Source organism: Bufo gargarizans, chromosome 8 (genome assembly GCF_014858855.1).
Source record: "Bufo gargarizans isolate SCDJY-AF-19 chromosome 8, ASM1485885v1, whole genome shotgun sequence".
In the NCBI taxonomy this organism is placed as follows: Eukaryota; Metazoa; Chordata; class Amphibia; order Anura; family Bufonidae; genus Bufo; species Bufo gargarizans.
The window spans coordinates 97,591,269-97,612,232 of NC_058087.1; the positions used below are offsets into that span (position 1 = coordinate 97,591,269).

The following is a 20,964-nucleotide window of genomic DNA, read 5'->3' on the forward strand; positions in this document are numbered from 1 at the left end:
ATACTGTATTTTTTTGTTGTTGTACTGAACTACGCCCGTATACGCTTTCACCAGAAATAACTGCAACAGTGCAGTGCGTATATATTTTTCTTTTTTTACTGCAATAAGCCCCTAAGCTGCAGGAAAGCGCAAGGGGCCTACATTGACGAAAGATATGTGTGACCAAGGTTCCTCGCCTTGGTGAGTTAAGAGCCGGTAATTTTACGTGTCAGTAGCAGCTAGTATTGACTGACACTATTGGTTATTTAGTGTGGATGTAAAGCCGATCTAGGCCGGCTCTTGCTGGGAGCAGCCAAAGTGCAGGGTGGGTGGCTGTTCCCCATGTTCCAGGCCAGTGTCACGGATGATGTTGCAGATAACTGGAAGTAATGAATAAACGTCCGACTGGCTTGATCCCAAACGAAGGAGCATATAGGTGACCCCTATAAAACCCTAAGAGCTCACCCTGACTGCTAAGCACATACAAGGGTCTCAAAGGTAGACGATTGTATGCCCACGTACCTAAGTCTGTGTGACACCTGAAAACCCTATAATAGTGAGGGGACACGACCACCGGCTCCCTGCACTTCATACGGAGGGAGTCAGGGTCACCTAGAATCAAGCCAGCAAGGAAACACAATACATGAAAGGACTTATCTGAACAAGCAGCAGCAGAAGCCTCCAGCACTGAGCACTTCATCCAGGAAGTAATATAAACTGCAAAGTGAGGCAGTATGGGAGGGAATATAAAGGAAAGAGGATTAGTCTAAATAGGTAACACCTGGGAGAAGGAAATGAGATGAGAAAGTGAAACCAAAACAAAGAACATCATGCAAGAGGTAGAGAAGGACGTCTGTCAGACCTTCTCACAGAACTGGCGGTGACAGCCAGGTTTTGGTTAGGGATATAAAACCCAGCCAGCAGTCTCAGCTGTGAGTGGATTATCCTCCATCTGACAGTGGAGCTTTGCCAGTCTCTGTGTTGGGGCCCGAGAGTTTGGGCTGGGATTAAGGCCTGCTATCTTGCTTGGATGAAAGCACGTGGACTTCTGTTTCACCCAAGGACTTATGTGTTGCTACCTGGTGTGAACAAACACCAGACTCAAGGTGACTGTTTTTTACTTGAAACTGAATTTTTGTTGTCACTTTCCTTATGTGTGAATAAAACACTGAACTGTTTAAGTTAAAGATTTTGTTGTTGCCTCTTTTCTGCGTCCGCAAGCCTGTCTACCAGAGCAAATCCTCACAACGCTTTAAACAGAAAAAACTGCAATAGTGCAGTGCGTATATATTTTTCTTAATATACGCTTTCAACAGAAATAACTGCAGAAGTGAAATGTGTATATCTTTTTATTGTCGTACTGAATAAGATACTAAGATGTAAGCTACTAAAGGCTTTTCAACATTACACCTGCAGCCCATTAACCAAAAGCTGGAATGACAGATGTCAAATGACTATTTGGATCCCAAATAATCGTTCTCTGCACTTTTAAATCACTTTCCTACCAATGTCCCTAGCACCTTCTGATGTCTCTCCCTGCACTAAGATACTGTGAAATGATGTCTATCTTTTCCCTGCACTTATAAATATTTTTTTCTGTCTTTTTTTTTCCCATGAGGTTTTTCCAATTGCTGTCCCTAGCACCTTCACACATCTGTCCCTGCACTCTGAACACTGGAAAATGGCAGCATCTAAAATGGCTGCCGTATTTATAGGGCTGTGACATCACAGGGCTGGCTGGATGCTGATTGGCTGCATGCAGGAATGTCAATCTGGGTGATCCTGCCTTCCCAGAGTTCCTTGCCCCATGTCCTCAGTCCTCACACGTGTAGCCGCCATTTAAGAAAAATTGCCATTAGTCACCAGGAAATTTGCATACTTTGCAAATCAAATTTTTCCTGAAATGCGGATTGAATTCCACTTAGTCAGCTTTGATTCACTCATATCTAATGACAAAACTGGCCATAACAATTACAGTGGAGTGCAGAGCCTTAAAGGGGTTCTGTACTTTCATTTAACTGATGATCTATCCCTCTGGGTAGATCATCAGCTTCTAAACAGCGGGGGGTCCGACACCCGGGACCCCCCCTCAATCAGCTGTTTGAGAAGGCAGCAGCACTCCAGCAGTGCCGCGGCCTTCTCACTGTTTACCGCCGGGCCGCCCGCCCACTGACGTCACGACTAGTATCAACTAGCGTGGGCGGGGCTAAGCTCTGTTCACTTAAATGGAGCTTAGCCCCACCCATGCTAGTTGATACTTGTCGTGACGACAGTGGGCGGGTGGCCATTTGGTAAACAGTGAGAAGGCCGTGGCGCTGCTGGATAGCCGCTGCCTTCTTAAACACCTGATCGGCAAGGGTCCCGGGTGTCGGACCCCCGCCGATCAGAAGCTGATGATCTATCCAGAGGATAGATCATCAGTTAAATGAAAGTGCAGAACCTCTTTAACCCCTTAAGGACCAGGCTCATTTTCACCATAAGGACCAGGCCATTTTTTGCAAATCTGACCAGTGTCTCTTTAAGTGTTCATAACTTTAAAATGCTTTGACTTATCCAGGCCGTTCTGAGATTGTTTTTTCGTCACATATTGTACTTCATGACACAGCTAAAATTGGGTCAAAAAAGTAATTTTTTTTCCATAAAAAAATACATTTTTTACCAAAAATTTAGAAAAATTTGCAAATTTCAAAGTTTCAGTTTCTCTACTTCTGTAATACATAGTAATACCCCCAAAAATTGTGATGACTTTACATTCCCCATATGTAAACTTTATGTTTGTAGCATTTTGGGAATCATATTTAATTTTTTAGGGATGTTACAAGGCTTAGAAGTTTAGAAGCAAATTTTGAAATTTTTGAGAAATCTTCAAAATCCCACTTTTTATGGACCAGTTCAGGTTTGAAGTCATATTGTGAGGCTTAGATAATAGAAACCTCCCAAAAATGACCCCATTCTAGAAACTACACCCCTCAAGGTATTCAAAACTGTTTTTTCAAACTTTATTAACCCTTTAGGTCTTCCACAAGAGTTAATGGCAGATGGAGAAACAATTTAGAAATTTCAATTTTTTTGAAAATTTTCCAATATAATAATTTTTTTCCAGGAGTAAAACAAGGGTTAACTGCCAAACAACACTCAAAATGGGTTGCCCTGATTCTGTAGTTTGCAAAAACACCCCATATGTGGTCGTAAACTACTGTTTGGCCGAACGGTAGCACATAGAAGGAGGGGAACACCATATGGGTTTTGGAAGGCAGATTTTGCAGGAATGGTTTTGTTTATACCATGTCTCATTTTAAGCCCCCTGTTGCACCCCTAGAATAGAAATTTCAAAAAAGTGACTCCATCTAAGAAAGTACACCCCTCAAGGTATTCAAAACTGGGTTTACAAACTTTGTTAACCCTTTAGGTGTTCCACGAGAGTTAATGGCAGATGGAGAAACAATTTTGAAATTTCTATTTTTTGGAAAATTTTCCAATATAATCAATTTTTTCCAGGAGTAAAACAAGGGTTAACTGCCAAACAACACTCAAAATGGGTTGCCCTGATTCTGTCGTTTGCAGAAACACCCCATATGTGGTGGTAAACTACTATTTGGCTAAACGGCAGGACATAGAAGGAGGGGAACGCCATATGGGTTTTGGAAGGCAGATTTTGCTGGACTGGTTTATTTACACTATGTACCCTTTCAAGCCCCTTGATGCACCCCTAGAGTAGAAACTCCATAAAAGTGACCCCATCTAGGAAACTACGGGATAAGGTGGTTGCTGTTTTGGGACTATTTTTGGGGTAAATTTGAATTTTGGTTGCTCTATATTACTCTTTTTTGAGGCAATGTAACAAAAAAATTAAATTCTAAAATTGTTTCTACATTCGCTATTTAGTTTTGTGGAACACCTAAAGGGTTAACATAGTTTGTAAAGTAACTTTTGAATACCTTGAGGGGTGTAGTTTCTTAGATGGGGTCACTTTTTTGGAGTTTCTAGTCTAGGCTACATCAGGGGGGGCTCTAATGGGACATGGTGTAAAAAAAAAAAAACCTGTCCATCAAAATCTGCCTTCCAGAAACCGTATGGAGTTCCCTTCGTTCTATGCCCTGCCGGGCGGCTATATAGCCATTTACGACCACATATGGGGTGTTTCTGCAAACTACAGAATTGGGGCAATAAATATTTCGTTTTGTTTGGCTGTTAACCCTTGCTTTATTACCGGCAAAATGGATTTAAATTGAAATTTTGCCCAAAAAATTGTGTTTTGGCACCGTTTTTATTTTATATTTTTAACACCGTTCATCCGAGGCGTTTGGTAAAAAGTTATTTTTATAGCGACGACTTTTACGCACGCGATGATGCCCAATATGTATGGCTCTCAGACTTTAGAGACACTAAGCAGGCATCCTAAAACTGCGGCCCTCCAGATGTTGTAAAACTAAAATTCCCACCATGCCCTGATGATGGCTGTAGGTTGTCTGGGCATGCTGGGAGTTATAGTTTTGCAACATCTGGAGGGCCGCAGTTTGAGGATGCCTGCACTAAAACTAATATTTTTTTGGGGAAAGAAAAATTGTTTCAGTGTCTCCAAAGTCTGAGAGCCATAGTGTTTTATGTTCTCTAGTAAACTGTTGGGGATTATAAAAATTTAGTACTCCATGGAAGTGTGATACTCCCTGAAGCAATCGATAATGCAGAGGCCCGGATGATCGGGGCACGTGTCACATTGAGTAGTGGTGTCCTTCCGTATCCCCCTCTTGTGACACACTCTGCACTTTTTTGGGGTTCGTCCCTTCTTTCCAGCATGGGGGACCACACCTGGAAAGTGTTGGCCAGGGACGATCCGGGCGCCTCCAGTTCCCGAGGTACTCCGGCCTGCTCTTTCCCGGTCCGAAAAGATCAGGTCCTTGAATGTCCCTGTGCTGCCAGCGCTTCGGGATAGTACAAAAGAGTTGTACATGGCAACCTGCACCAAGTAGACCGCAACTTTTTTGTACCATGCCCGGGTTTTGCGCATGGCGATATATGGCGTGAGGACTTGATCAGAGAGATCAACTCCTCCCATATACCGATTGTAGTTGACGATACAATCGGGCTTGAGGACCGTTGCCGCGGTACCTCGCACAGGGACTGGGGTGGTGCTGTTACCGTGGATTGTGGACAGCATAAGGACATCCCTCTTGTCCTTATACCTGACCAGCAACAGGTTTCCACTGGTAAGTGCACAGGTCTCACCCCTGGGGATAGGTACCTGGAGGGGGTAGGCAGGGAGGCCGCGTTGATTTTTCCGCACGGTCCCACAAGCGAAAATGGATCTGGCGGCAAGGGACCTGAACAAGGGAATGCTGGTATAAAAGTTATCCACGTACAAGTGGTAACCACCATCCAGCAGTGGGTACATAAGGTCCCACACGAGTTTCCTGCTAACACCCAGAGTGGGGGGACATTCTGGGGGTTGAATACGGGAATCTCGCCCCTCGTACACACGAAATTTGTAAGTGTACCCTGGGGTACTCTCACAAATTTTGTATAGCTTCACGCCATACCTCGCCCGCTTTGTGGGAATATATTGGCGGAAACTGAGTCTCCCCTTGAACGCAACGAGAGACTCATCAACCGCGACCTCCCTTCCAGGTACGTAGGCCTGCTGAAATGTGGCCCCAAAGTGATCGATGACCGGCCGTATCTTATACAGCCGGTCATAGGCAGGATCACCTCGGGGTGGACATGCTGCATTATCGGAATAATGCAGACATTTCCGGATGGCCTCAAACCGGTGACGTGTCATGACCATACTGTACAGTGGGGTCTGGTACAGGACGTCCCCACTCCAGTATTGCCTGACACTGGGTTTTTGGACTAGACCCATATGCAGCACGAGGCCCCAAAATGTCCTCATTTTGCCTGCACTGACCGGCGTCCAGACACCGGGTCTAGCCAAAACTGAGCCTGGGTTTTGAGCGACGAACTGTTGGGCGTACAGATTCGTCTGCTCCACCATCAAATTCACCAGTGGGTTACTGAAAAAATAAACTAAAATAGTCTATTTCAGTAAACCCCACTGTGGGAATCTGGATTTCAGGATTGCCAGCGAAATCCGGAATCTCAGGCTCAAAGTCCACTGGGGTACACCAGCTAAGTTCATCGGCAGGGGGCTCCGGTGGACTTATTTGGTGGGCCGGGAATAAGTACGAACCCCAGGGCGGCTCGTACTAGGGTGGGCCACAGGATCCCTAGCATGTGCGGCCCCTGTCTACGCCGCCTTGGTGGCTCATCGTCATCCGATGATGATGAGGAGGATGCGGATGATAAAAGGAATGTGGGGTCATCCTCATCCTCACTGGGACTCTCAGAGTTGGAGGCAATCTGGGCATATGCCTCCTCGGCCGAGAACACCCGGCGGGCCATGGGTGTGTGTGCGTGTAGGTGTGCGTGTGTGGAAAACTTTATTATATGTGCATGTGTGTGGGGGCAACGGGTGTTCGCGTACTAAAAAAGGCAAAAAAAAAAGGGCAAGTGTTAGGAAAAAAAAAAGTTAAAACTTGCTGATCAGCGGTACAACGCTGATCAGCGGTGGGGCGGGCGATGCGCTAACAGTGGACGGACGCTCTTCTACAGCTCAAACAAAAAAAATACATCTTAGTGTGATCATATCTACCACTTGGAGATGATAATTTGTAAAATGTGATCTCTATCATTGCAGATCAAGTGACGAGCAAGCAATGGGGACTAAGGTGGAGGTGGCATAGAAGACACTGTTCATGCCCTCTGTACAGCAAATTCTTTGGATAAAGTAGGCTAGAGGAAGGTATGTATATTTAATTCATGTCGTCAAAAAAAGCTTTGAGTTAGAGCCTTCCACCTTTAAGGGGAGTTCAATGATCCACAGTTTGCTTTACATAGCCTGTCTCATAGTTATCATTAGTGTTGATCGAACATGCTCAGCCAAACACCAGTTTGGCCGAATACCGCATTTGCTTGAGCGCAATGCTAGAGTTTCCTCCCCGCACATATGTTGGCTGCTACGCTGTCGATAAACGTGCAGGTAAGTACTGCCTTTCATTGCAATGCCGTAGCCATGTTGGTTACTGGCATTACAGTGATTGGCTGGCGGGAAAGCGTCATCGGGTGCTAAAGCACCTAATGACACGTGTTCAGCTCAGTCTTAGTCAGGGAGAGCTGTGATGAAAAAGGGAAAGAAAGTGTAGGGAGTGACATATATATATTTTTTTAAGTAAAAAAATGTGTCAGAGACCCAAAAGTACTTTTAAGGACAATTGTGTGTGGCAGCATCAATATATATTTTTAGCGCAGCCTGCGCAAAATTGCTAATATTTTACAGACCCAAAAGTCCCTTTAAGGACTATTGTGTGTGGCAGCAATATCTATTTTTAGCGCAGCCTGTGCTAAATAGCGTGCAATAGTTAGGCCGCTGCAGATAGTAACATTATCTGCGCTACTTCTCCTGTGTAATTTGTGCGCATCACAAAAATATCTGACATCCAGTGTACTTTTTCCGTAGACTGTGTCCGCTGCGGACAGTGACATTACCTGGGGTACCTCTCCTGTGTAACGTTTCCACATCCCAAATACCTGTGAAATTCCCTATAATTTTTTATTAGCCGCTGCTGACATCAGCAACATTATCTGCGGTATATCTCCTTTGTAATGTTTCCACAGCCAAAATACCTGTGACATTTCCTGTAATTTTATATTAGACGCTGCTGACATCAGCAACATTATAGGCAGTATTTCTCCTGTGTAACGTTTCCACATCCAAAATACCTGTGACATTCCCTGATATTTTTTTTTTTCGCTGGTGACAGCATTGACATTATCTGCAGTATATCTCCTGTGTGACGTTTCCACATCCCCAATACCTGTGACATTCCCTGTAATTTTTTATTAGCCGCTGGTGACAGCATTGACATTATCTGCAGTATATCTCCTGTGTGACGTTTCCACATCCAAATACATATGACATTCCCTGTAATTTTTTATTAGCCGCTGTTGACTTCAGCGACATTATCTGCGGTATTTCTCCTGTGTAACGTTTCCACCTTCCAAAATACCTATATCATTCCCTGTAATTTTATATTAGCTGCTGCTGACATCAGCAACATTATCTGCTGCATTTTTCCTTTGTACTGTTTCCAAATCTCAAATACCTGTGACATTCCCTCTAATTTTTTATTAGCCGCTGCTGACATCAGCGATATTATCTGCGGTATATCTCCTGTGTTATGTTTTCACATCCCAAATACCTTTTTTGATTTTTTTGCGCATACACTAGCAAATCTTACTTTACGGTGCGTATGACATACTTTTAAGCATATATAAAATGTAATATGAAGAAGACGAGCAGTAAGGGACAGGGAAGCAGTCGTGAGGCACAGAGGCAGTGGCCCTGGGCGCGTTGTGCCTGCTGCCAGAGCACAAGAAAAACAATCATCCATGATACCGAGCTTCATGTGCCAGTTTGAGGGGTGCCGTAGGAAAATGCTGTTGAAGTCAGACCAGTGCGACCAGCTTGTCGGTTGGATTGCAGCAGATATTGCTTTCAGTCGTTTAAGCACCACCCTGTCTTCCACCAAGTTCAGTCTCATTAGCCAAGAGTCTGGTCAACACAATCCTCACACTGATCCTCCCACCATAGAGTCTTGCCAAACAAGCGATCCCACACTCAGATATTCTGAGGAGCTCTTTTCAGTACCATCACTTAATTTGGGCCTCTCGACAAGCCCGCTTGAAGAGAGACATGAGATCTTGTGTCCTGATTCCCAAGCTCTTGAGCATCCACAGTCACAAGAAGATGAGGGTGTGGAACAGCAATTAGTGTTCCACTAGGTGGATGATGATGATGATGAGACACAGTTGCCAATAAGTCAATGGCAATTTGTCCCAAGAGGTTGATGATGAGGATGAGACACAGTTGTCAATAACTAAGGTTGTTGTTAGGTCAACAAGTCAGGAGGATGAGCATAATGAGGAAGTGAAAGAGGAGGTGGTGGACAATGAAGTCACTGACCCAACCTGCGAAGGTGGCAAGCCGAGCGAGGACAGCAGTACAGAGGGGGAGTGATCTGCATCAACGCAACAGGCTGGAATAGGCAGTGGGGTGGCAAAAGGGAGAAGGCAAGCCACACCAAACTTGCCCACAACAGTTCCCCGGGGCACACCCTTGTGGAAATCTTACTTGTTAAGGGGTAGGTGTTCCGCAGTCTGGTGCTTTTTTGAGGAAAGTGCGGACGACAAAAGAATTGTAATTTGGAATCTGTGGCATACAAAAATGAGCAGGGGCATGAACACTAGCAACCACACCACCACCAGCATGATCAAAGCACCTTAATAGGTGGGCTGAATGCCTGGGTACACAATCTGTGTCTGCAGGTCACACTACTGCCTCCTCTTCCCCTGTGTTACAAAATGGCCAATCCCCTGTCGAAGGCGAAGGCCCGGATGCCTCCATGGTGGAGTGATAGGATAGCCTTCTGGACAAGATGTATAGACAATGTGTTTGCGCTCTGGAATGGTAGTAGGAGGGAATTTGCCAAATTCATAGATGTCTTGAACATCAATGATATAGGTCTTAAATTTTACCTCTGAAATACAGGAAGACTGCATCAACTTTCTTGATGTAATGATACACAAACAGGGTGAAAAACTTGTCAGTACGATTTTCTGAAAATCGACAGCAACTAATTAAATTCTGCACTGGGGAAGCCATCACCCCATCCCACAAAAAAGAGGCATCCCCAGGGGACAATACCTAAGGATATGCAGGAATTGTTCCGGTCTAACCGACTTCCACTGCAAATCTAAAAAACTCTACAAAAGAATGACAGATAGTGTGGTCTTTGGATAACCTCTAAGAAATGCGTTCCAGCATGCCTTAACTACAGAAAGGGAAACGCTACTCTCCCCTAAAAAACCTGGAGAGGATGGTAGGGCAGAGACCCGCCATTTCCACGTTTGATGTGGCCAACACAGAAGTGAGAGCTATTCTAAATAAATATTGGCCTATTCTACAAATGGACACTAGTGTAGCATAACTTACCGGAGAGGCAAAAGCCTTAGGGACAGATTGGTACACAGTCACTACCTACCCCCAGCTACACCAGGAACATGGCTTGATCGCTGTCCCTTAGGGATGTTCAAGTGTGGGACCTGCAAAATATGTGAGTTCATCTCTACAGGCAAGACCGTAACATGCTCAGCTACCCAAAGAGTGTTAACCATTCGGGACTTTATTAACTGTAAAAGCAGAGGGATAATCTATATCTGCCAGTGCCCATGCCCCAAAGACTATATCGGAAAAACTTTCAGGGAGCTAAGGAAAAGGGTGAGGGAACATGTTAATGATGTCAAAAACAATAAAATCACACCAGTGGCGAGTCACATGCACGAATATCATGCAGGAGACCTTCGCACACTCAGATTTTAGGCACTAGAACTTGTCCCAATACCCCCGAGAAAAGGAAACTGGAACAATAAGAAACTGCGGAGGGAAGCGGAATAGATCTATAGGTGCTGCTCACAAGCCCCCTCTGGCCTTAATGAAAGACTTACCTTTACCTGTTTCTTGTAGAATAATGTTGCCCCCTATTAGTGGAATACAGATCTAAAAGTGGGCGGTAGTTTTGTCCTGGAATCTTTGATCGCTACGCTTCCCTCTGCATTCCCTGAGAAGCGAAATACAGTCCTAACTGGTTGTAAGTACACAAAGTACTCAAAAAATTGTATCAAAAAGGGTATTTGTTAGATCATGCTTAACCAGAGTTGAAATATTTAATTATATCTAATAATTTCTAATGATCTCATTAGGTGATAACTATAATTAATTAACCGTGCATCTCCTGATTAGAAGAGCTACAACTGCGAAAAATTATGTCCTGTTTCATTATTTTTGTAAGAGTTTGGGGCATGATAAAATCTGTGTGTTCTAGGGGAGATAGTATACAGGTCCTTCTAAAAAAATTTGCATATTGTGATAAAGTTCATTATTTTCTGTAATGTACTGATAAACATTAGACTTTCATATATTTTAGATTCATTACACACCAACTGAAGTAGTTCAAGCCTTTTATTGTTTTAATATTGATGATTTTGGCATACAGCTCATGAAAACCCAAATTTCCTATCTCAAATAATTAGCATATTTCATCCGACCAATAAAAGAAAAGTGTTTTTAATACAAAAAAAGTCAACCTTCAAATAATTATGTTCAGTTATGCACTCAATACTTGGTCGGGAATCCTTTTGCAGAAATGACTGCTTCAATGCGGCGTGGCATGGAGGCAATCAGCCTGTGGCACTGCTGAGGTGTTATGGAGGCCCAGGATGCTTCGATAGCGGCCTTAAGCTCATCCAGAGTGTTGGGTCTTGCGTCTCTCAACTTTCTCTTCCCAATATCCCACAGATTCTCTATGGGGTTCAGGTCAGGAGAGTTGGCAGGCCAATTGAGCACAGTAATACCATGGTCAGTAAACCATTTACCAGTGGTTTTGGCACTGTGAGCAGGTGCCAGGTCGTGCTGAAAAATGAAATCTTCATCTCCATAAAGCTTTTCAGCAGATGGAAGCATGAAGTGCTCCAAAATCTCCTGATAGCTAGCTGCATTGACCCTGCCCTTGATAAAACACAGTGGACCAACATCAGCAGCTGACATGGCACCCCAGACCAACACTGACTGTGGGTACTTGACACTGGACTTCAGGCATTTTGGCATTTCCCTCTCCCCAGTCTTCCTCCAGACTCTGGCACCTTGATTTCCGAATGACATGCAAAATTTGCTTTCATCCGAAAAAAGTACTTTGGACCACTGAGCAGGCGCTTCTGCCGCTGTTTCTGGTTCAAAAGTGTCTTGACCTGGGGAATGCGGCACCTGTAGCCCATTTCCTGCACACGCCTGTACACGGTGGCTCTGGATGTTTCTACTCCAGATTCAGTCCACTGCTTCTGCAGGTCCCCCAAGGTCTGGAATCGGTCCTTCTCCACAATCTTCCTCAGGGTCCGGTCACCTCTTCTCGTTGTGCAGCATTTTCTGCCACACTTTTGACTTCCCACAGACTTCCCACTGAGGTGCCTTGATACAGCACTCTGGGAACATCCTATTCGTTCAGAAATTTCTTTGTGTCTTACGCTCTTGCTTGAGGGTGTCAATGATGGCCTTCTGGACAGCAGTCAGGTCGGCAGTCTTGCCCATGATTGCGGTTTTGAGTAATGAACCAGGCTGGGAGTTTTTAAAAGCTTCAGGAATCTTTTGCAGGTGTTTAGAGCTAATTAGTTGATTCAGATGATTAGGTTAATAGCTCGTTTAGAGAACCTTTACATGATATGCTAATTTTTTTAGATAGGAATTTTGGGTTTTCATGAGCTGTATGCCAAAATCATCAATATTAAAACAATAAAAGGCTTGAACTACTTCAGTTGCGTGTAATGAATCTAAAATATATGAAAGTCTAATGTTTATCAGTACATTACAGAAAATAATGAACTTTATCACAATATGCTATTTTTTTTAGAAGGACCTGTATAAACCATTAGGCAATTCCGAATATGGCATATATTAACAGCAATTTTATTATGCCATTCGTATTGCACCATCTAGCCCATTAGATGACATGGCTGACTAATGACATGGCTGACTTATCAACCCCCATTTTCACCTCCCCCTTCCCTGTGTTTACAAGCGCCATAATAAGTTCATTTCAGTTTGGGGGTAATTAGTGCAATACCTTTTTGCACTTCCCCTACACCGAAACTGTCTGGTGAGAATCTGGAGTGCTGCAGCATCGCTAAACCGAAAGGGATGTTTGCGGTCCAGCATAGTGGAAGCGATGCTTGCGCTCCAGGACACTGGAAGTGACTGCTGGCAAGCATTCCACTCACCGGATATTCATTTCCCGGGAGTGTAAATGCACGCTCGAGCGCTCATTTAAATCAAGGTAGCACAGAGAATCCCCACTGCCTTACCAAATACGGCAGGTGGCAGTCTGGACATCACTACGGCATATCACTAGTAAGTTTCTTCACCTATGGGAGCGATTTGGGCGATCCAGTAAGTAAATACCAATTTCTTATTTATTTTTCAGGTGACATCCCTCTCCACCAATAAGAGAGTCTATGTGAGTTATCCAGCCCCAAGTATGGCCTGCCTCACGGTATCATCCAGGACATAGTATATATTTTTTATCTATTTATCCTGTTTTGATCTATGATGTTATTTACAACAATTATCCTCCTCTAACTGACCCCCTGATGAACCGTGGTGGGGAAACGCTTCAGGGTTAAAATTGACATAAGTATATATGTGAAATTCCTAAGGTACAGGGTTGTACAGAGCCAGACAGTAGGTACAGGGACAGGGCGATCCCACCATCAGGGATCATCCCTGGGCAAAGGGTTAACCTAGGGTGGGTACAGGGAGAGAATCATCCCCAGCACCCATCAAAAGTGCCCTAACCTTTCCCCAAATCCCACACCTCTCATTAATGTCATAAGTGCCTTCGGAATTTGCACTTATTTATTATTTTCACCAATTCACGGTGGTAGTTGGGCGATATCCTGTCCTGATATATATTTTTTCAGTCACCCAGTTTTCATAGGGTGATATATTTTGCTTTTTAATTGAACCAATAAAAGCTACATTTTAAAAGGGTCCAATCTCTAGGCTAATATTCACTTTCCCGGACACTTTTGCTATTGCTATATATAAACCGGATTCCAAAAAAGTTGGGACACTAAACAAATTGTGAATAAAAACTGAATGCAATGATGTGGAGATGGCAAATGGCAATATTTTATTTGTAATAGAACGTAGATGACAGATCAAATGTTTAATCCGAGTAAATGTATCATTTTAAAGGAAAAATACGTTGATTCAAATTTTCACGGTGTCAACAAATCCCCAAAAAGTTGGGACAAGTAGCAATAAGAGGCTGGAAAAAGTAAATTTGAGCATAACGAAGAGCTGGAAGACCAATTAACACTAATTAGGTCAATTAAAACATGATTGGGTATAAAAAGAGCTTCTCAGAGTGGCAGTGTCTCTCAGAAGCCAAGATGGGTAGAGGATCACCAATTCCCACAATGTTGCGCAGAAAGATAGTGGAGCAATATCAGAAAGGTGTTACCCAGCGAAAAATTGCAAAGACTTTGCATCTATCATCATCAACTGTGCATAACATCATCCAAAGATTCAGAGAATCTGGAACAATCTCTGTGCATAAGGGTCAAGGCCATAAAACCATACTGGATGCCCGTGATCTCCGGGCCCTTAAACGACACTGCACCACAAACAGGAATGCTACTGTAAAGGAAATCACAGAATGGGCTCAGGAATACTTCCAGAAACCATTGTCAGTGAATTCAATCCACCGTGCCATCCACCGTTGCCAGCTGAAACTCTACAGTGCAAAGAAGAAGCCATTTCTAAGCAATATCCACAAGCTCAGGCGTTTTCACTGGGCCAGGGATCATTTAAAATGGAGTGTGGCAAAATGGAATACTGTTCTGTGGTCAGACGAGTCACGATTCGAAGTTCTTTTTGGAAATCTGGGACGCCATGTCATCCGGACCAAAGAGGACAAGGACAACCCAAGTTGTTATCAACGCTCAGTTCAGAAGCCTGCATCTCTGATGGTATGGGGTTGCATGAGTGCGTGTGGCATGGGCAGCTTGCATGTCTGGAAAGGCACCATCAATGCAGAAAAATATATTCAGGTTCTAGAACAACATATGCTCCCATCCAGACGTCATCTCTTTCAGGGAAGACCCTGCATTTTTCAACAAGATAATGCCAGACCAGACCACATTCTGCATCAATCACAACATCATGGCTGCGTAGGAGAAGGATCCGGGTACTGAAATGGCCAGTCTGCAGTCCAGATCTTTCACCTATAGAGAACATTTGGCGCATCATAAAGAGGAAGGTGCAACAAAGAAGGCCCAAGACGATTGAACAGTTAGAGGCCTGTATTAGACAAGAATGGGAGAGCATTCCTATTTCTAAACTTGAGAAACTGGTCTCCTCGATCCCCAGACATCTGTTGAGTGTTGTAAGAAGGGGAGATGCCACACAGTGGTGAAAATGGCCTTGTCCCAACTTTTTGGGGATTTGTTGACACCATGAAATTCTGATTCAACATATTTTTCCCTTAAAATGGTACATTTTCTCAGTTTAAACTTTTGTGCCGTGATTTATGTTCTATTCTGAATAAAATATTAGGAGTTGGCACCTCCACATCATTGCATTCAGTTTTTTTTCATGATTTGTATAGTGTCCCAACTTTTTTAAAATCCGGTTTGTATTTAATTTTTCTCCGAGATTTTTTTCCGGATGCCTCCTGCCCTACACCTGGACCTTTTCAAGCACCATCAGCGACCACATCAACTTCCATGTCCCAGCTCAGCGTACAAATGTACTTACCCCAGGCATTTGAACTCAAGCACAAATACCCAGCAATCCACCCACAGGCCATAGCACTAAATGCGCAACTTTCCAAATTACTGGCCCTGGAAATGTTGCCATTTTGGCTTGTGGCCTTCCGCAGCCTGATGTTGGCGGGCGTCCTGCGTTACACAGTCCCTATCCACCACTATTTTTCAAGGTGTGCCATGCCCGCCTTACACCAACATGTGACCCGTAACATCACCTGTGCCCTGACCAACACAGTTACTGTGAAGGTCCACTTAACCACTGACACATGGACAAGTGCTTTTGGCCAGGGATGCTACATTTTTCTGATGGCACAATGCGTGAACGTTGTGGAGGAAGGGAGGGAGTTGTACCCTGGGATGGCACAGGTGCTACCGACACCCAGGATTGCGGGCCCTACTTTCATCAGGGTTTTTTTGACACCACCTCACGTTAGTGGCTCCAACACCCACTTGTCGTCCTCTGCCTCCCCCTCCACTTCCACCTTAGAATTATCCCTTGCAGCACCAGTCAGCCATCAGTCAGTAGCTGGAAGCAGTGTAGCACTGCAGTGAGGAAGGAGACAAACAGCACACCGCCACAGAGCTGTGGCAGGATATAAGAGACCAGACTGAGCTGTGGCTCTCGCCACTCAACCTATAACCAGGCATGATTGTGTCTGATAATGGCCATACCTTGGTGGCAGCTTTGGAGCTCAGCAAGCTCGCACACATCCCATGCCTAGCTTACGTCTTAAACTTAGTGGTTCAGCGGTTTATCAAAACCTACTCCAATTTGCCTGACATTCCACATGTTGGCCAGGCTTTGTGAGCAGCAGAGGGCAATAGTGGAATACCAGCTGCAACATGGTCGTCACCTTTCTAGTAACTAGCGAGGAGTGGGCATTGATGTCTGACCTCTGTGAGGTTTTAAGAAACTTTGAGGAATCAACACAGATGGTGGGCGGTGATAACGCCATTATCAGCGTCACCATCCAAATTCTGTGTCTACTCAAACTCTCGCTGCTCACAATTAAGGACGACTCTCTGCATGTGGATGAGGTGGAAATGGTGGAAGACATTACACAGGGTGATAGCCAGACCATCCTCAGTTCTTCTTCTCAGCGCAAATTGGATGATGATAAAGATGAGGAGGAGAAAGAGACTGTTGCCTCTGCTACAAAGGGTAGTACAGCGTTCAGCGTGGATGGGCAAAGGAAGAGGATTAGGAGATTTAGAGTCATCCTCCTGATGACGACAGCAAAATCTTGCCTGTTGGGACTCTGGCACACATGGCTGACTGTGTCACACGTGTTTTACGCATTTTGAGAAACACCAATTACTGGTTGTTCACCCTTCTCAACCCCTGCTACATCTATCATTCCTGTGGTGGATAGGACAAGCAAAATGGTGCAATGCCAGAAGGTCCCTGTGGTAAAATTGCTCCAAAAATTTCCAACTGACAACTCTGGCGGCAGAGTATGTAGTTCTGGCAACCGAGGAGGGGTGATGAGGGGAACACACAGCAGTTCCAACAGAGGCAGAGGAACACTCTCCAAAGCCTGGGACAGTTTCATGACACCCCACCAGCACCCCCACCCTGATGTGCGGCCTAGTGTCACAAGGAAGGAAACATTTTGAAAGATGGTGAAGGAGTATGTAGCAGACCGTGTCAGCATCATCAATGATCCCTCAGTGCCTTACAACTACTGGGTGTCCAAGCTGGACACGTGGCAAGAACTGGCGCTTGCCTGCCCTGACGCTAGTGTATCGTCAGAGCTTGTATTTAGTGCTGCTGGGGGCATACTAACTGATAAGCGCATCCGCCTGTCAACTCAAAATACTGACAGGTTGACTCTTATAAAAATGAACAAGGCCTGGATTGCCCCTGACTTCTCTTCTCCACCAGAGGAAAGCGTCTGAACATAAAGGCACTTTAAATGTGTTTTTTTATAATGTACTGATACTGAATACACTGTATTCCAATGCACCCCTTCCACCACAAAATAGGGTAATAGGTTCAATCTTCCTTTTCTCGTCCTCCACCTTTTTTTCCATCATATCAACATGCTTATTAGTCTGCCGTCGCTCCTAATGTTTTAGAGGGTCAGCTCACCTGCAGGCCCTCGCATATAATGTTTTTGATGGTCATCTCATCAGCAGGCCCTCAACCATAATGTTTTACAGGGTCAGCTTACCAGCAGGCCCTCGCCCATAATTTTTTCAATGGTCAGCTCAGCAGCAGGCACTCGCCCATATTTTTTTTTGTTTTGTGCATATTATTGTCAGTCTGTAAGAGTGGCGTACTGCTCTGTCAACATCGTTCCCAGCAGTGACCTGGGAGTCCAAGATGCATCCAGACATCCTCCCCATGCTGTTCCCAAACCATTTTGGGGGTGTTTACATCAATTTCTGACCTTTTACTAAGAACCAGATACCCTCTTCAGAACAGGGGTGCCTGGTTTAATGCTCGGGTTCTCCCATTGACTTCCATTCTGCTCGTGTGCTCGGTAGAGCACCCGAGCATCCCGAGGTGTTCGAACCGAGCACCCAAACACTTTGGGGCTCGATATACACTAGTTATCATATTTCTGTTGTCTAAAGTCTACCTTACGCTCAATTGCTGACATTGGAGCTGCAAACAGTGTAGTATGATCCTGTAGTTGTGATATCCAGTCCTTGATATGGTGGACCATTTACTGAAGGCTCTGGCACAGTTTCAAGATGTTAATTTTTTTCTAATCCTGAATAAACCCTTTAAACTAAAATATACAAGGCATAAACAAAACAAAACAAAAAAATACATATATATAATTTGAAAGAATAAATATACCAATTGCTTTCTGTTCATAATCATCAGCCAAAGCCATCATTTCTTCAGAAGTGTCTGTATCTTCTTCTTCTTTTGAAAGCTCTTTTAGAATTTTACTGCAAGCTAAAGCTGCTGCTATACAATCATGACACTAAAAAGGATAAAAAAGATAATCCAGTTGAAAGGTAATATTTTTGCTATGCAAGAAAATAACTAATTTAAGTTACGGACAAATAGTACATATTCATTGAATATGGTAAGTTTTTTTTGTTTCACATTTCATTGAAGGATATTCTTATATTCAACAGGTATGGAACCTCTCCATTCACTTCTATGCTGAAAGTGAATTGGACAACTGAGGTTACAAGGTCATCCTTTGCAATCAACTGAGGTCCCAGCGGCAGGACCTGAGATTAGTAATGTATGCCATATTCAGTAGATGCCTACAATATACTTTGTTCACTCAAACTGTATGAACAAATCTTAGATTATTTAAAATTAGCTTTTGTCTTAGCAATTCTTCTCTCACCTGGAACCATATGATTTCTCCAAGTTCCTTACGATTCTGTACAATAGCCCATATTAGAAGATCCCTCACTGGATCCATTGTACAGGATGATTTTCCTTGAGATTTTTTGTGGAAAGAACGAAGGGTGACTTTTTGTACCTGGAATAAAAGGAGAAAAACACATTTAGGCACACAATCAATTTGTCATCATCTCAAAATAGGTTGTAAAACTTGATTGTTTTGGTTAATAAGAAACAACAACTTCAGAAAAATAAGTGGCATACAAAAAGTTAAATAAAAAAATAATAATAATAATAATAACAACAATAATAAAAATATAATAACGACCTACATTTATTTTGATGTGTGGGACTGCTAAACAAAGTCTTGGTCGTTCTATACTCTTGGGCTTTGGGTAAAGGTGTTTTGTGAAGTCACCTAAGAGCTCTCGCAGAACTTGAGACACATGGTAAAGACAAAGTTTTGATGACTTTAGGAATTCTAGGCGAAACCTTTCATCCTCAATAACTTTTGCCAGTTTACTATGGAATAAACAGGAAGGGTCTGTGTTGTTGTACAGATGAATTATATTTTCCTGTGTAGCATATTCTTCAAGACGCACACCATGCTCCAGAAACAGCTTTACAAACGCAGGTTTATTGCCAATCAACGCAGCTGTCATGACTGGATGAAGATCAGAGGGCTGTAAAGCACAAAAAAAGTTACTACTGGGGAAAAAAAGAAGAAGAACCTGACATAAGTAATTAATCTACTGCCTTATCTACTAATTTTAATGTTAACAGAACACCAAACAGCATGCTACTATTTTTATTTATATTGATATCTTGAAAATGAAAAATGTCATACCTTCCATTGATGATCATCTGTGAAAATTTCACTTCTTGCAATGTCAACTCTGTTCCATGCCACTGCCAGCTTTAATTGATGGTCCCAGTCTCCATGTCCTTGTTGGTCATGACTTAGTGATGCTACAGAAAAAAAATTATCTTTGAAAATAAGCTAAAAAGTAATGAATGCAGTATGTTATAGACCATCACTGAATACTGTATGTATTTCAGTGATCTGAATTATATCTAGTTAGGTTATTATACAGTTCTTTAGAGAAAGAGAGCATGCATTAGTAAAAATTCTAAGCCAGTGTTGAAATCAAGGGGGACCAAAATAAGAAAGACAAGATAAAATTATTGCCTTTTAGCAAAGCCTGAAGAATAGCTACATCAATGTCATGCTGGTCATCCTTGTCTGCTTGAAATATGGTAAGTAACTGGCTGTGCCTCATAATGTCTTGTATCTGGTATTGAAAAAAGAAGAAAATAAGTAATAAATAATTATAAGTATAATCACATTCACATACATTAATGCATGTTAGTCGACATTATTAGTCTTTTATATTTTTGTTATTGAAAATAAAAGGTTATAATTATATTTTAGCATACCTTTTTTGTCCATTCAACAATCATATGTTCAGTAAATGTATCAAAGGTGTCATGGAAATGAGTGTGCAGTTTTTCCTGGACCAAAGCGATTGTGATTTTTGAAATAGGAAGTTGTGCAACTTGAGCAATGACATCAGCTACTCTTCCAGATCCCTCTACAATGACACATGGAGTGTTGTTGCAGATAGCATTGTAGATTGTCTGAAAAGAAAACAATAGAAATTAAATATATATTAGCAGGGCCATCTTCAATATTGATTAGACCCTTGGCAAGAGGGAGTACACAAGTGCCGCTGCCGCATTCATTGGTCCATACTTTAACTAAATAGCAGGATATGTAGGGCATACATGGGGGATGTCCCTGCACGTAATATTATTTCTGGTTTCTTCTCCCTGACTGTGATGCAGAACGTCACAGTCGGGGAGAAGGTGAGTTTTTATTTTTCTCCCTGGCTGTGACGTTCTGAGCTGAGATTAGACAGCGCTACAGCCAGAGAGAGGGAACGCCCACAGAGAAAAGCTCCTCCCTGGTGTTCTGATGCTGTTACTTCGCATACAGCAGTGGCACAATGCAGCGGCGCCCAGAAATAATAGTAAGTGAAGGGACATCCCCCATGTATGCCCTACATGTCCTGCTACTTAGTGAATAAAGTATGGCCCCATGAAAGTTCCTCCAGTGGCCAGCGGGGCTCAAGAGGCGGCTGCCTTGGGCCCCCTAGGAGCAACTGGGCCCGGGGAAGCTGTCCCTTTTGCCCCGCTTTAAAGATGGCCCTGTACATTAGCATAATCAATAATCAATT

The 20,964-nt window shown here is 43.4% G+C and overlaps 1 protein-coding gene across 1 annotated transcript in view; it reads right to left on the bottom strand.

The window, feature by feature from the left end:
- Positions 1-20,964, bottom strand: part of TRPM2 (transient receptor potential cation channel subfamily M member 2) — a 1,289,439-nt gene that overhangs the window by 981,144 nt on the left and 287,331 nt on the right. The window contains exons 8-13 of the mRNA XM_044304068.1: positions 20,165-20,365; positions 19,917-20,019; positions 19,575-19,696; positions 19,060-19,410; positions 18,729-18,866; positions 18,221-18,350 (exon numbers count right to left, since the gene is read on the bottom strand). Coding sequence (XP_044160003.1) covers positions 18,221-18,350; positions 18,729-18,866; positions 19,060-19,410; positions 19,575-19,696; positions 19,917-20,019; positions 20,165-20,365 — 1,045 coding nt within the window. The remainder of the gene's footprint in view (positions 1-18,220; positions 18,351-18,728; positions 18,867-19,059; positions 19,411-19,574; positions 19,697-19,916; positions 20,020-20,164; positions 20,366-20,964) is intronic.